We start from the raw sequence: 16,047 nt of genomic DNA, 5'->3' as shown, positions 1-16,047 counted from the left end.
AAAAAGAGGCCTTAAGCCAGACTCCTCAACTACAGTTATTACTTGTTTATGATACTGGTGGGCACCTTAGAGTTTACAAAGTCTTCATACATATGTTATCTCGTTTGACTATTCCAGCAACACAGGGATATAGACAAGAAATAACTATTAACCCCATCTTATAGGTGTAGAAACATGTGCCATCTTGTTTGATTTTAGCAAGTAGTTTCAGTTATGTATGCAAACAATGTTTCTCATGTTAAGTCAACTGTAGATTCTTTTAAGCAAAAGATAACAGGTTTTGTGTGCTTCTTGATATTTTTGGTAATCTCTCACTTTCAGATTTATGTGATCAGTTCAGCTGAACCCCGCCTGCCCCTGCAGCTGGACGATGCTGTTCGGCCTGAAGTGGAAGGAGAAGAGGTGAAAACTATACTTTTGAAATAATGTGCTTCCTGTGTATATTTAGTTTATAAAGCACTGAAAACTTGATGTCCTACTTTTGTAAGAAGGGTACCTATGAATTGATTTGAGCTTCATTTTCATTAAAAACTACTCTTACATTAAAAGTTCTCCAACTTTTTGCTCTCAGGATTCCTTTACATTTTTAAAAATAATTGACCCCCACAAGCTTTTATTTTTATAGGTATGTCTACCACCATTTACAGTATTAGAAGTTAAGACAAAATTTTTAATATTTATGACCTTATTAAAAATAATAGATTATGTGTCTGTGTATTCCTATATAAATAATAAAAACAGCAATAAGATATGAAATGTTTTTTTTAATGTCAAGAGTAACATTGTGTTACGTGTCTATATTCTTGGTAATATCTGGCTCAGTACACAACGATTAGCCTTTCATATCTGCCTCAGCATTCATTCTGTTGTGTCTGCACACATCATTAAGCCTTTGGGAAACTTCTAAATATAGTCAGGAAAAAATGAGTGTTTGAAGATATTATTGTGAAAAATAGGTTTGACTTCACAAACTCTCTGAAAGTGTCTCACTGGTCCCCAAAACATACTTTGAGAACCACTGTTCTTTGTCAGCTTTTATTTGTTCCTTCCATTTTCAACTAGCAGGTAAACTCCAGGGATCAGTGATTGTGACAGTTGTTAATTATTCTGATATCCCAGTAATGAGTCAAAGGTTTGGGTGTGGGGGGTGGATAAAAAGCATTTAGCTTAATTCCTTCTCATTTCTGTTCTTTCAAGCTCTCTTTCTCTTAATAACTTCTCTCTGGCCCCACTTGTTTCTAGGATCTTTGATTAGGGGGTATAATGTGAACACACATGAATATACCTATTCTCATTTAAAAATTAACATGACTCTACAAATGTTGTTTGTGTCCTTAAAAAAAGTTACTAAAATCTGTTTTTTTTAATCCTTTTTTTAGGAAGGAAGAGCTACTGTTAACCAGGATACGAGATTAGACAACAGAGTCATTGATCTTAGGGTATGCCTCATTTGTTTATTTAGTGACATGATTGTGCTGAAATCAAGGTGGGCAAGAATAACATACCTGACTCAGGTTTATAGAACTGATTGTCATTTGCTTATATGTAATATGATAATACAAGAAGTAATTTACCTGCCTGACCCTTCCTCTGAAAAGAATTGCAGGCAACAAGGGCAGTCAAGTAATAGTTCACAGGATACTGACTTGCTTCATTTTAAAATGACAGAGGAGTGTGAAGCTAATAAATGGGCTTACTTTCCAGGTAGTACCTGTTTCAAACAAGATAGTCAGCAAGAAAAAACATAATTAGTTTTCACTACATAATTGTGAAAGAAGTTCTGTGCACATTTTAGAATGATCAGGTAGAGATTAGTAGTTAATACCTCAATCCTTTGAATTTGATCTGAGCACAGAGTTCATAATAAAGAAGTAGTTGGCTCTGGTGGTATATATAGTAATCCCATACTTGGTCTTCTGTTTCCCTTTCTGGTTTGGTTGCAAGTGAAAGAGTTCAGTGGTTTCATCATCGTAGTAAAACCAGTGTCATCTCTCATTTCTTAATATTTTGACCACATCTTCCTCCTCTTACTTAAATAATCTACCTAAAGCTTAAATGCTTTGTCACCTTAAGAGTTCTTTCTAACTTGTCTGCCCTTATTGTACACTCATTTTTTCCCTGATTATTTGCTTTTTGCCTGCTTTTCACCTTTTCCATTTTCATTTACAGTATATGGAAAAGGTTAGCAGTAATCAAAAGTTCTGTTAATACTACTTAGAAACCTCAGGTTTTTCATAATTTTGGCCACAATAGTTAGACATCCTACTGTATTGGCTATTTGTTCACAGAGGTTATTGGTTGTGCCTCTAACATTTGGCCTGAAAAGTATTTTTCTTTGATTGGAAATAAAAGAGCAAAATTGTAATTCTCCTTCTAGAATATGAAAAATTCTAAAATATATTCCTATACTGATTGTCATGCAACTAACTTTTCTCTCATATAATGAATTATTTTCTCTATGAACTTTCCGGGCATGTGGCCTGATTAGAAAGTACTCTGTCTCAGTTAATGTGTCAAATTGATTTAATTAGATTTTATTATTGTCTTATAGACATCAACTAGTCAGGCAATCTTCCGTCTCCAGTCTGGCATCTGCCATCTTTTCCGAGAAACTTTAACTAACAAGGGTTTTGTGGAGATCCAAACTCCTAAAATTATCTCAGGTATGCTTTATTTCTCTTAATTTTTTAAAATAAATTGGTTTCCCCGAAGTTGCTTCATATTCGATATTTTATGGGGGATTTTTTTTCATTTGTTTTGTTTTTTAAGAATCCCAAGTGTTGCTTAAGGTTTATTGCTATGAGACTGTTTTGAAGACTATACTATACAGTAGCAATCAGATATCACTAACACTAGTAATACTAAATTCCCTATTTCAGGAGTCATTACATGATAATGATTATAAAATAAGTCAGTAACACATAAAGCAAGATTTTTTTGTTAATATAAGGTGCATCAGAAACTACTTTCCTGATGTAGATTTCTTTCTAATTGCTATTACAATTTTGTTTTTTATAAACTGCAATGTCAAGTTACTAGATATAGATACTACAGATCGGAATACCTCATTAATTCTTATTCTTAATGAGAAACTTATCTTAATCATTTTTAATCATTTAACTTTTTTATTTACTTAAATAACAATAAAATGTTATGAATGGATTTTAATTATGTTTAAAATTTGAACATTGCATTATTGATAATTAGGAAAGTATTAAGAAAATATCTTTTTTCCCATTTAAAAAAAATTTTTTATAACTTGAGAGTAGCTTTAATAGATTTAAAATTGATGTAGAAAGAGAGCATACATAGCCAAAGAAGTAAAATGGAGGTGTAGCCAAAGAAGTAAGTCTGTCCTAAATGTAAACTGTTTAGAATCAGATATATGATATATTAAGACTATAGTTTCTCTGCAATTCTTGATTTTCTAGTTGTCTCTTTTAGTGAAATACTTGAACCAAAAGTATAAACTGTTTTTACTAGAAATTTGCATTGATAAGTTTACAATTACTTGTAATAACTTAAATGTTTACATTTCAGCTGCCAGTGAAGGAGGAGCCAATGTATTTACTGTGTCATATTTTAAAAATAATGCATACCTGGCTCAGTCTCCACAGCTGTACAAGCAAATGTGTATTTGTGCTGATTTTGAGAAGGTTTTCTGTATTGGGCCAGGTAAGGTTTTTGGCAGTTACGGTTTTCTCAAAATTCATTAATTGTATCATAGTAATGGTTTTAGATCAGCCCTGGGTGTTCTTTGGAAGGAAGGATGCCAAAGCTGAAACTCCAGTACTTTGGCCACCTCATGCGAAGAGTTGACTCATTGGAAAAGACTGATGCTGGGAGGGATTGGGGGCAGGAGGAGAAGGGGACGACAGAGGATGAGATGGCTGGATGGCATCACTGACTCGATGGACATGAGTCTAAGTGAACTCCGGGAGTTGGTGATGGACAGGGAGCCCTGGCATGCTGCGGTTCATGGGGTCGCAAAGAGTCGGACATGACTGAGCAACTGAACTGAACTGAATGGTTTTAGAAACACATTTTACATGCAGACATTTTGAAAGCTTACATCTTTTTATATGCTGACTACATAAACACTAGACTTTGAGGTAAAAAATGACAGTGTACTTAGGTAGACCTTCCAAATAATAAATTTTGTTGTCCTTGATAGCCCCTTTACTACTCTTGGAAGTTTACAAATGTGATACCAATTTTATTCCAAAGCTGTTCTATTTAACTGTTACTATTTGTACTGTTCTTAGTACTGTTAATATGCTAAAGCCCATTAGAAATTAGTACAAATGTATGATATTTAGTAGGTTATATTAACATAGTTTTTAAGATATAGTTGCTGCAAGTCCAGTATGCACACATAATCATGTGACAGATTCTTTTACGAGACTAATTAATAAGCAAAAACTAGCTTTACTTCATTCTTTAAAACTCACCAAATATTTTATATATGTAAGTTTTTTGATGGCTTAATAAAAATTAAATACCTCCTAATAGAAAAACTGGCAAGATCATTAAGTTTTTTAGTTTTCTGAATCTATTAAACAATTATATGTTGAACACCTACTGCATGTATACAGCCTTGCTCTGGGTTCCATGTACATAAAAGAAGAATCAACCAGCACCTCTCAAATGTTAATGTGCACATGAGCCACCTGGGGACCTTGCTAAAATGCGGGTTCTGACCAGTAGGTCGGGGGTGAGGCTTAAGATTCTGCGGTTCTCACATGTTCCCAGGTACTGCTGATGCTGCCGATTTGCAGACAGACCATGCTTTGTAAAAGGAAAATCATTCTCCCTGCTTTCAAGACAGAATAAGACATGTATACGTACAGCAGTCACAGGGAGTAATCAACTGATTTTCACAGCAAATAATCAGATTGTGCTGTGCAATCAGCAGATTGGTGTTAATTATATAGTATAGCGAGTGTAAAAAGGGGGAAAGATGGAATTTGCTAAAGTCACAATGAGAGAGTTCATACTGAAGTGGGCTCTAAGGACAGAGTAGGAGATACAGACAATGGGGATTGGCATTCTAGTCAGAGGAACCAAGATGAGTAAAGAGCATGGGAGGAAATAAAAATAAGACTAGTTAGTGTTAAGAAATGGGAAATACAGGATAGGACTAAATTATGAAAGCATGGAGGTTTTAAACATTTTGTCATTTTGTCTTACTACGGTAGTCATCTGGGAACTATTGTAAGTTACTGAGCAAGGATGAGTTATAGAATATATCAATCTTGCAGTGATACGAAAAATGGAGCAGAGTAGAGTCAGGAAGACTGGAGAGGAGGAAAGTGCAGTGAGGATAATAGCAACTGGACTGAGGTAATGGCTGGAGTGTGTAATGTTACTTCATCTGCACAGATTTCATTTAGCTTGAGTCAAGTTTTAATAAAATTGAGAACTCACTATATTGAATCTGTTTTAATTATTGAGAAGGCACTTCAGAATCTTGCATTCCCTTGGGATTCTCATGAGTCTCATTTATTAATTGACATTTGTTAACAGCTTTTACTACTATAGGAATTTGTAATGAACTTGCCATCCATGAGAATGCTGAGACAGATGACTTATCAAAGATTTTTTTCCAACCCTATAATGATAATGAAATAGTGCCATTGGAGTACTAGTAAATAGAATTTTTGTATTTAAATCTCAGTTTATCCAAAATTTAAAATACCACTTACTATGCTGTGTAATGTATGCCAAGTATGTATTTACATACTATGTAAACACCATTTACCATTTTCTTTTATTAATGTTACAGTATTCAGAGCTGAAGACTCTAATACACACAGACATCTGACTGAATTTGTTGGCTTGGATATTGAAATGGCTTTTAATTACCATTACCATGAAGTTGTGGAAGAAATTGCCGACACTTTAGTGCAAATATTCAAAGGACTTCAGAAAAGGTAAAAATATATATATTTTATAACCTTAGATGAATATAATTTTTAAAGCAGTTTAAGTTCTTCAAAATGAAGCAGTTCTTAAAACATATAAACTAAGTTTTTATTGAAAAAAATATATATATGAAGATTTGCCAATTAGTTTATCAGTTAATTAGTGGGAAAATCCACACTCAAAAGAGTACTTCTGAATCCAAGTCAATCAGGGCTGCAGCCAGTTAACCTAGCTAATCTACCAGATTGTAAACAGCCTAACTATATTTGTTTTTTCCTCAATATTTTACATCCTGAATTTCTCAGTATAGAGCCTATGTTGCCTTTATAGCAGTTTATTATTTAAGAGGTAGTATGAGATAGTAGGACTTCCCAGGAGGCTCATTGGTAAAGAATCTGCCTGCCAGTGCAGAAGACTCTGGAGACACAGGTTCAATTCCTGGGTGAGGAAGATCCCCTGGAAGAGGAAATGGCAACCCACTCCAGTATTCTTGCCTGGAGAGTCCCATGGACAGAGGAACCTGGCAGACTACAAGTCCTTGGGGTTTGCAAAGAGTTGGACATGACTGAGCAAGAGAGCACAGGGAGGAAACAGTATTTCAGAGTTTCAACTCAGCTAGGTCCAGGTAGCCTGAGATTGAATCCCAAGTTTGCTATGTATCTTGTGTGGGCATTTTGGAAGTTATATAACTCTGTGCCTCAGTTTCCTCTGCTGTTACAAGTGAAGATAATATTATTACTTACCTCAAAGTTAAAGAGTCCCTTTAGTCTTTCAGTTTCTAATCTTTACTGAATCTGTGTAAGTTAAGCCTATGTTGGGACTGTTTAATTTTTCAATCAATTTATATTTACAGTGAGTGCTTAGTAGAAATTAGAAACTAGTATACTGAAGGGACTTTCAGCTTATTTGGGCCTGGTGAATTGATACATTTATAGAAATTATTAGGCATGTTCTGGGTGTTCAGAAAATTGAATTATGTAAAATGTGCACTTTCTGTACAACCTTTAAACTGGCAAATAGTTTCTGCCTTAAAAGGGCATTAGAAATTGTTTTCTTATGATAATGTTTAAAATAGAGAAAAGAAGAAAAGATGGGAAGCATGTTAACTAGGATCAAGAGTGTCTTTTTTTCTCTTTTCTTTTCTCCATACTTTTGAGAGTACTCCAAGTATTAAGTTGCATATGACAGGTTTATCTAGTGCTTTGATAACTGATGAAGGATTGTATTTAAAATTTCTATTTGAAGACCACTGTTTTTTTTCCCTCATGACATTTATTGTTTTCTTTCTGATTTTACAAGCAATACATGTTTATTGCAGACAGCTAGAAATAAAAGCATAAAATAAAAATTAACAATCCACCTAATCCCACCCCTCAAAGAATAACCATTAATGTCTTGATGCCTTTTTAAATAGAGGTATAAGTGACCTATCCACTATTTGATTCCAGTGCACAACATAGTGATTCCATATTTCTGCAATATAATTGACTGGATTTCTCATGCTGTACCTTTCATCCCATGACTTTTGTTTTTTTTTTTCTTTGTAACTGGAAATGTCTTTTTCTTAATCCCCCTTACCTATTTCACTCATCACCCAAGCTCCCTCTACTCTGGTAACTACTAGTTTGTTCTCTGTAACTGTGTCTGTTTCTGTTTTGTTTGTTAATTTGTTTTGTTTTGTTAGATTCCACTTACAAGTAAAACCATACGGTATTTGTCTTTCTCTGTCAGACTTATTTCACTTCATATAATACCCTCTCAGTTCAGTTCAGTTCAGTCACTCAGTCGTGTCCAACTCTTTGTGACCCCATGAATTGCAGCACACCAGGCCTCCCTGTCCATCACCAACTCCCGGAGTTCACTCAGACTCACGTACATCAAGTCGTGATGCCGTCCAGCCATTTCATCCTCTGTCGTCCCCTTCTCCTCCTGCCCCTAATCCCTCCCAGCATCAGAGTCTTTTCCAATGAGTCAACTCTTCACATGAGGTGGCCAAAGTACTGGAGTTTCAGCTTTATCATCATTCCTTCCAAAGAACACCCAGGACCGATCTCCTTTAGGATGGACTGGTTGGATCTCCTTGCAGTTCAAGGGACTCTCAAGAGTCTTCTCCAACACCACAGTTCAAAAGCATCAATTCTTCGGCACTCAGCTTTCTTCACAGTCCAACTCTCACATCCATACATGACTACTGGAAAAACCATATACTTGACTAAACAGACCTTAGTTGGCAAAGTAATGTCTCTGCTTTTGAATGTTATCTAGGTTGGTCATAACTTAATACCCTCTATATTCATCTATATTGTCACAGATGACAAGATTTCATTCTTTTATGGTTAATATTCCAGTGTGTGTCCGTGTTGTTGTTTAGTTGCTCAGTTGTGTCCAACTCTTTGAGACCCCATGGACTATAGCCCTTCAGGCTCCTCTCTCCATAGGATTTTCCAGGCAAGAATACAGGAATGGGTTGCCATCTCCTTCTCCAGCATGTTTGTATATATATGTGTGTGTGTCTGTGTGTGTGTATATACACACTACATCTTCTTTATTCATCTATCAGTGAACATTCAGGTTGCTTCCATATCTTGACTGTTGAAATCATAATGCTGAAATGAACTTGGGATAAATATATATATTTTTTCAAATTAGTTTTTTTTTAATTTCTTCAAAAAATATCCAGAAATGGAACTGCTAAATTGTATCTAATTTTTTGAGGATGTCTGTACTGTTTTCCATGGTGGTTAATTACTACCAACAGTACACAAGGTATATTCCCTCTATACCTTTGTTGAGAGTTTTTATCATAAATGGACATTGAATTTTGTCAAAAAGTTCTTTGTTGAGATGATAATATGATTTTTATTCCTGAGTTTGTTAATGTGGTGGATCACACTGATTAATTTGTGGGTGTTGAACCATCTTTGCATTCCTGGGATAGACCCCAATTGATCATGGTGTATGATCCTTTAAATATATTATTGATTTCAGTTTGCTAATTTTTAAGGATTTTTGCGTATCATTTCCTTTTTGTCTGGTTTTGGTATCAGTGTGATGCTGGTTTTATAGAGTGAGTTCAGAAGCATTTCTTCCTCTGGAACTTTTTTGAAGAGGATGAGAAGTTAATTCTGTAAATGTTGGTAGAATTCACCTCTGAAGCCATCTGGTCTTGGACTTTTGTTTGTTGGGAGTATGTTTTTTTATTACTGATTCAACATCATTACTGTTAATTGTTCTATTCACATCTTCTATTTCTTCCTGATTCCGTCTTAGGAGATTTCACATTTCTAGGAGTTTGTCCATTTCTTCTGGGTTGTTCAGTTTATTGGCATATATGTATTCATAATAATCTCTTACGACCCTTTATATTTCTATGGTGTCAGTTGTAACTTCTTTTTCATTTCTGATGCTACAGATTTGGATTCTCTTTTTTTCTAGTCTATTTTATTTCTTTTTACTCTGATCATTATTACTTTTTTCCTTTTAGTAACACTGGGCTTTGCTTGTTTCTTTCTCATTCCTTTAAGTCAGGTTAGGTTGTTTAAGACTTTTCTTACTTCCTGAGGTAGGCTTTTATCACTGTAAACTTCCTTAGAACTGTGTTTGCTGCATCCTGCAGACTTTGGATTGATGTGTTTGTTTTCATTTGTCTCTCAGTATTTTTTTGTTTCTTCTTTAATATTTTCTGTAACCCATTGGTTGTTTAGAACCGTATTGTTTAGCCTCTATGTGTTAGTGGTGATTGCTGGGTTTTTTTTGTTTGTTTGTTTTTCACCTTGTAGTTGATTTCTAGTCCCTTTGCGTGTTGTCAGAAAAGATCCAGGATAGGATTTTAATTTTAAGTTTACTGAGGCTTGTCTTGTGGCCCACTGTGTGATCTATCCTGGAGAATATTCCTTGTGTACTTGAAAATAATGTGCATCCTGCTGCTTTTGGATGGAATGGTGTGTGTGTGTGTGTGTGTGTGTGTGTCTGTTAAGTTCATTTCACCTAATGTGTTTTTGAGGCCAGTGTTTCCTTATTGATTTTCTGTCTGGGTGATCTGACTATGGATGTAAGTGGGGAGTTAAAAGTCTTCTCTTTTGTGTTATTGTGTTATTTTTCCTTTATGTTTGTTAATATTTGCTTTATTATTTAGGTGCTCCTATGTTGGGTATATTTATAGTTGTTAGATCTTCTTGTAGAATTGATCCCTTTATCGTTATGTAATGTCCTTCTCATTTCCATTTGCATGGAACGTTTGTTTCCATCCTCTTACTTTTGGTTGGAATGTGTCTTTAGATCTGAGATGAGTCTCTCGCAGACAACATATGTATGGACCTTGTTTGTTTTATCCATTCAGGCACTCTGTGTAATTTGGAGCATTTAGTCCATTTACATGTAGTATGTTCTTATTGCTATTTTGTAAATTGCCTTCAGGTTTTTAAATTTATTTTTTGTTTCTCCTTTTTTCTTCTTATGACTTGATGATTATCTTTAGTGTCAATATAAATTCCTTTCTGTCTTGTGTGTGTATCTATTATAGATTTTTGGCCTATGGTTACCATGAGGTTTATATATAGCAGCCTATATATGTAGGTTCAGTTTGAGTGATTTCCACCAGTTGGTCTTCCAGTATACTAATCTGTTCCTCTGTATCATCTAATCTCCTTAGAGGAGTATCATCTAATCTACTTATGGGAGTTCCCTTGTATGTAACCAGTTACTTTTCCCTTGCTGCTTTTAATATTCTCTGTCTTTAATTTTTGCCTAATTACAGTGTGATAAGGAAGCTACAGGGCTTCCCCAGTAGCTCAGCTGGTAAAGAATCCGCCTGCAATGCAGGAGACCCCAGTTTGATTCCTGAGTCGGAAAAATCCCCTGGAGAAGGGATAGGCTACCCACTCCAGTATTCTTGGGCTTCCCTGGTAGCTCACACAGTAAAGAATCTGCCTCTAATGCAGGATACCTGGATTGGGAAGATCCCCTGGAGGAGGGCATGGCAACCCACTCCAGTATTCTTGCCTGGAGAATTGCCATGGACAGGGAGCCTGGCAGGCTATAGTCCATGGAGTTGCAAAGAGTCAGACATGACTGACTAAGCACACACAGTGAACTTGTGGACTTCTTTGGGTTGATCTTATTTGGGACTCTTTGTATACTTCCTGGGCCTGGATATTTTTTTCCTTTCCAAGGTTAGGGAAGTTTTTGGCTATTATGTCTTTAACTGCATTCTCTGCCCCTTTCTTTTCCTTCTTTGATTTGTATAATGTGAATGTCAGTGTGCTTGATGTTGTCCCAGAGGTCACTTAAACTGTCCTCATTTTTTTTGTTTGTTTCAATTTTTATTGGAGCATATAGTTGATTTACAATGTTGTGTTAGTTTCTCCTGTACAGTAAAGTGAATTGGCTATATGTATACATATATCCCCTCTTTTTTGGATCACCTTCCCATTTAGGTCACCATCAAGCACTGAGTAGGGTTCCCTGAACCTCTACAGTATGTTCTCAGTAGTTATCTATTTTATACATAGTATCAGTAGTGTATATATGTCAATCCCTATCTCCCAGTTCCTCCTACACCCCTCCTCCCGCCTTGGTTTCCACACCTTTGTGCTCAACATCTTTGTTTCCATTTCAGTTGAGCAAAATTAATATCTGAACCATTTTTCTAGATTCTACATATATGTATTAATATACAATATTTGTTTTTCTGACTTCACTTTTTTTTTAACTTTTTATTTTGTATTGGGGTATAGCCAATTAACAATGTTATGATAGTTTCAGGTGAACAGCGAAAGGACTCAGCCATACGTATACACGTATCCATTCTCCTTCAAACTCCCCTCCCATCTAGGCTGCCACATAACATTGAGCAAAGTTGCATGTGCTATACAGTGGGTCCTTATTGGTTATCCATTTTAAATATAGCAGTGTGTATATGTCCATCCCGAACTTCCTAATTATCCCTTCCCCCAACCTTCCCCCTGGCAACCATAAGCTCGTTCTCAAAGTCTCTGAGTCTGTTTTTGTTTTGTAAACTCTCCTCATTTTTAATTTTTCTTTTTATATGTGTATTAGGTAGGTTAATTATGTTTCCTGATCTTGGAGAAATGGCCTTATGTTTGAGACATCCTGTAGGGCCCAGCGACACACTCGCCTCTGTTCAGCAGAGCAATATGTTCTAGGGATGCCTGCTATACACGAGCTATGTGGGCCCTCCTGACAGGGCTGACTTCTGTGGGCATACTGGTGGGCTTGGATGGCTCCCAGCCCAGTTGGTGGCCAAGTGCTGCCTAGTGCTGAAGCTTCTGGTTACTGGTGGACAGGACAGGTCTTCCAGAACTGATGCTGGCCCACTGTTTGGTGGGACCCAATCCTGGGCCCTCTGTTGGACATGGCCAAATCCTGGGGTAGCTGAGGTGTTTTGAGCAGGGGGTCTACAGCTGCTACTGGCTTGATGGTGGGTGGCATTATATCCCCGTGTGGCTGACTGCTTGGCCTGGGGCTTCCCAGGACTAGTGCTAACTGGCTGGTAGGCTAGACCTGAAACTTGCTCCAATAGGCTAGAGGGAGAATTCCAAGATAGTGCTTGCCAGCATCATTGTCTTCATGATAGAATGAACTCCCCAAAATGGATGCTGCTAATGTCTGTCCCCAGGGGTAAATCTCAGTTGCCTCCTGCCTCTTTAGGAGGCTCTACAAGATCAACAAGTGAGTCTGACCCAGGTTCCTTTCAAACTACTGCTTCTGCCCCAGGTCTCGAGATTTTACATGTTCCCTTTAAGTGGATTCACTGTTTCCTACAGGCCTTCAATTCTCCCAAGCGCCTGCCCCACTGGCCTTCAAAGTCAGGCCTTCTAGAGGGTGCTTGTCTTCCTGGTGCAGGATCCCTAGCCTAGGAAGCCCAGTATGGGACTCAGACCTCTCATTCCTTGGAGGGGATCTCTGCAGTTGTGATTATACTCTCCTTTGTGGGTTGCCTGCCTGGGGATGTGAATATTGACTCTGCCACATCTCTGCTGCTCCTACCTGTCTTGTTGTGGTTACTTCTTTATATCTTTGGTTGTAGAATATATTTTATGCTTGCCTTCAGGTCATTCTCATTGATAGTTGCTCTGTAAATAGTTGTAATTTTGGTGTGCCCATGGGAGGAGGTAAATTCAAGGTCTTCCTATTCTATGATCTTGGCCACTCCTCCCTACTTTCTTTTTTTTTTTTTTTTTAACTCTTTTTTCTCTGAAACATTTCTATACAGTTTATTTTAAGCAACTTCCATTCAGATAGTCTGTAGAACAACTAATGTCTCCCTGTAAAACAAAATATCTTTTGAAACTACAGTTAAGGAATAGAGCTTTTCTCATTATTTGTTTACTGTATATTTTAAAAATTTATTTATTTGGCTGTACCAGGTCTTAGTTGTGGCACATGAGCTCTTCCTTTTGGCATGTGAGATCTTTAGTTGTGGTGCTAGGGGGATCTAGTTCCCTGACCAGGGTTTCAACTGGGGCCCCTGCATTGGAAGCCCACAGTCTTAAGCCACTGGACCACCAAGGAACTCCCTCCCTCATTTTTTTTACATTTTTATTTCATTTACATTTATAATTGAAGAAAGTTTATGAAGCTCATTTATTTTAGGTATTGATATCTTCTCTACTTAATATTGGAAGTGGAATTTCCGCTTTGGTTTTTGTAACAGAGCAAGCATGATTTGAGCACTTGGGATTAATCAAATCTCTGCTTACAAATTAGAGATTCAGACACCATTATCACTGGGCTTAATGGGTAGGCTTAAGATGGCAACTTGGAAATAAAAACCTTCTTCCTGTCTTCTATACATCATTTAGGAATTTTAAGTTTCTGTGTCAGTTGTAAATTGGGTTATTTGGTGGTTGTCTTACCCCTCTCGTGTTTATCATTAGTACTTATCTCTAACAGAAGAATAAACAAACGTATTTTAAAATATTGATATTCATATTTTTATTACCATTGATTAACATGAATGGGGGTTAATGTTCAAAGCAAAACACTTTAAAAATTAATTCTTGGGGTCATTTTAACCCATCATGTCAGGATTTGAATAAATCAATGATTTCTTCTGAATATAAACATACTTTTTTCAATTCTGTTGATTATGAAAAAATTTAAATATCATACATTAAAAGGGTAGACTAGCCTAATGAACCCCCACATACTTATCACCCAATTTCAACCATTGTCAATCCATGGCCAGTTTCACTTTACACATTTCCCTCCATGCTCTGTTATTCTGAAGCAAATCTCAGCTACCATTTCATCCATAAATACTTTAGTGAAACTACATTTTTAATCTTGCCATCCTCTACGGCAGCAGTTTACTGCAATGAACATTTGTTATATTTAGAAGATAGACAATGAACATACTATAGGGATTATTAAAATGGGAAAGAAATAGGCACTCTCCTGAACAAACTTATGGTATAGTGGGAATCGGGGAAGACAAGACAATATTCATTAATTTGGTCTTCCTCAGTGATGACAAATGTTGTTAAAGTATTAAAAATCAGATTTTTTTAGTGCCTCATAAAATGAGTATTTTATGTTTCTAACAGTGCTAGTTGATATGAATTATAAAGGAAGTTTTTTATCCTGTGATGCCACTGCAGTGACAAATAATACAGGATTGAGAAATGATGTTAAATATTTTTTAAAGTATTTTGCATTTAATTATTTAACTTAATTTCTTGGTAACAGTTTTTTTTTCTGATGCATACACTAATTCAAAGAATGATTTTATGTGACATAAACAGGGACCTCAATACCTTCTAGATACTTTTTCCTTAGATGGTGTTTCTACTACTAATGAGCTTGAAAGTCCCTGAGGCCATTTCTACACTGAGGCTGAACTTACAGGAAAGAGTTTTGCTCTAAAAGTATTTCCTTTTGTTATCTCTGAATTCAAAATAGTTACCAGTGGAAACATGGAAGAGTAGTGCAGTAGGCTCTTGGGTCCATGCCAACTGGCCTCTTGAGTACAGGCTCCCTCAACCTCCCTAGGATATCTGGCAATGAGTGGGGTGAGCAGGAAAAGGCATGTTTCCACCCTGGAACCTGCTCAGGTTGCCCTTTTCTCATCACTGCACGTGTAGTTAATTCCTCTAAAATGTTGAAAAATGTTTCTTTGTTTTAAAAAAAAAATGTGTATCAAGTGTATGGAAGAGAAAAGCTATATGTTCCTTCAACATTATTGGTTACAATTTTTCTTTAATTTACGTGTTGCCACAGTGATCTCTTGTGTTCAAAACATTTATTTCACATTTTTATTAACTCTTGTACAAATAGGTTTCAAACTGAAATTCAGACGGTGAATAAACAGTTCCCATGTGAGCCATTCAAATTTTTGGAGCCAACTTTAAGACTAGAATACTGTGAAGCATTGGCTATGCTTAGGGAAGCTGGAATTGAAATGGGAGATGAAGAAGATCTAAGGTTTGTTTGTATTTGTGATTTTTAAAACTTTAGTAATTAGATTTAAGATATGAAAGAATGAATATATTTTCACCTACTTGGTAAACTTAAGTTTTATTAACTTTGGTTATATAGTATGATGCTATTTTGTTCAATGTGTGATCTGAAATAAACTGTTTAATATGGTTTGCCTAAGCGTTAATATTTTTGCATGTTAAGGTATGAAACTTTTAACAATCTCTAAAAGTTATGCAAGTCTCTGTTCTCTAGTTGATATACTATATTTTATTATCTAAATTCAGATCAAATAATTTATAATTTTGAAATGATAGTTTAATAAAGATTGGAGATTTCTACTTATATTTTATTCAGGGATTCTTAAGTTAAAATACTTTAAGCCAACACAATGATTCATAATTGATATCAGAAGGAAGAGAGGATTATTATTAATTTTGGGGGTGTTTTTTTTTTAACATATTTCACTCAAAACCCTCATTTACTTTTATTTGTTTAATAAATATATATATGTGCGTATATGTATATACGCACATATGTATATTGTTTTAATCATCCTCTACATTGCTAGATGACAATTTAAGGAAAACCATAAATTCTATAATTTGGATGATATTTTTGTATGTATTTTGGAAATTTTTCTTAAATAGAATAGAACTTAAATTGGTTTATATATACACTATT

The 16,047-nt window shown here is 35.8% G+C and overlaps 1 protein-coding gene across 1 annotated transcript in view; it reads left to right on the top strand.

Annotated features, from left to right (window-relative positions):
* Positions 1 to 16,047, top strand: part of DARS (aspartyl-tRNA synthetase) — a 64,915-nt gene that overhangs the window by 41,075 nt on the left and 7,793 nt on the right. The window contains exons 5-10 of the mRNA XM_010853671.1: positions 322 to 402; positions 1,380 to 1,439; positions 2,552 to 2,663; positions 3,541 to 3,675; positions 5,786 to 5,933; positions 15,223 to 15,369. Of these exons, the coding sequence (XP_010851973.1) occupies positions 322 to 402; positions 1,380 to 1,439; positions 2,552 to 2,663; positions 3,541 to 3,675; positions 5,786 to 5,933; positions 15,223 to 15,369 (683 nt within the window). The remainder of the gene's footprint in view (positions 1 to 321; positions 403 to 1,379; positions 1,440 to 2,551; positions 2,664 to 3,540; positions 3,676 to 5,785; positions 5,934 to 15,222; positions 15,370 to 16,047) is intronic.

This window comes from Bison bison, unplaced genomic scaffold (assembly GCF_000754665.1).
Source record: "Bison bison bison isolate TAMUID 2011002044 unplaced genomic scaffold, Bison_UMD1.0 scf7180017864330, whole genome shotgun sequence".
Classification (NCBI taxonomy): Eukaryota; Metazoa; Chordata; class Mammalia; order Artiodactyla; family Bovidae; genus Bison; species Bison bison.
The sequence above is the reverse complement of the archived record's forward strand: the minus strand, read 5'-3'. Positions and strand labels throughout refer to the sequence as shown.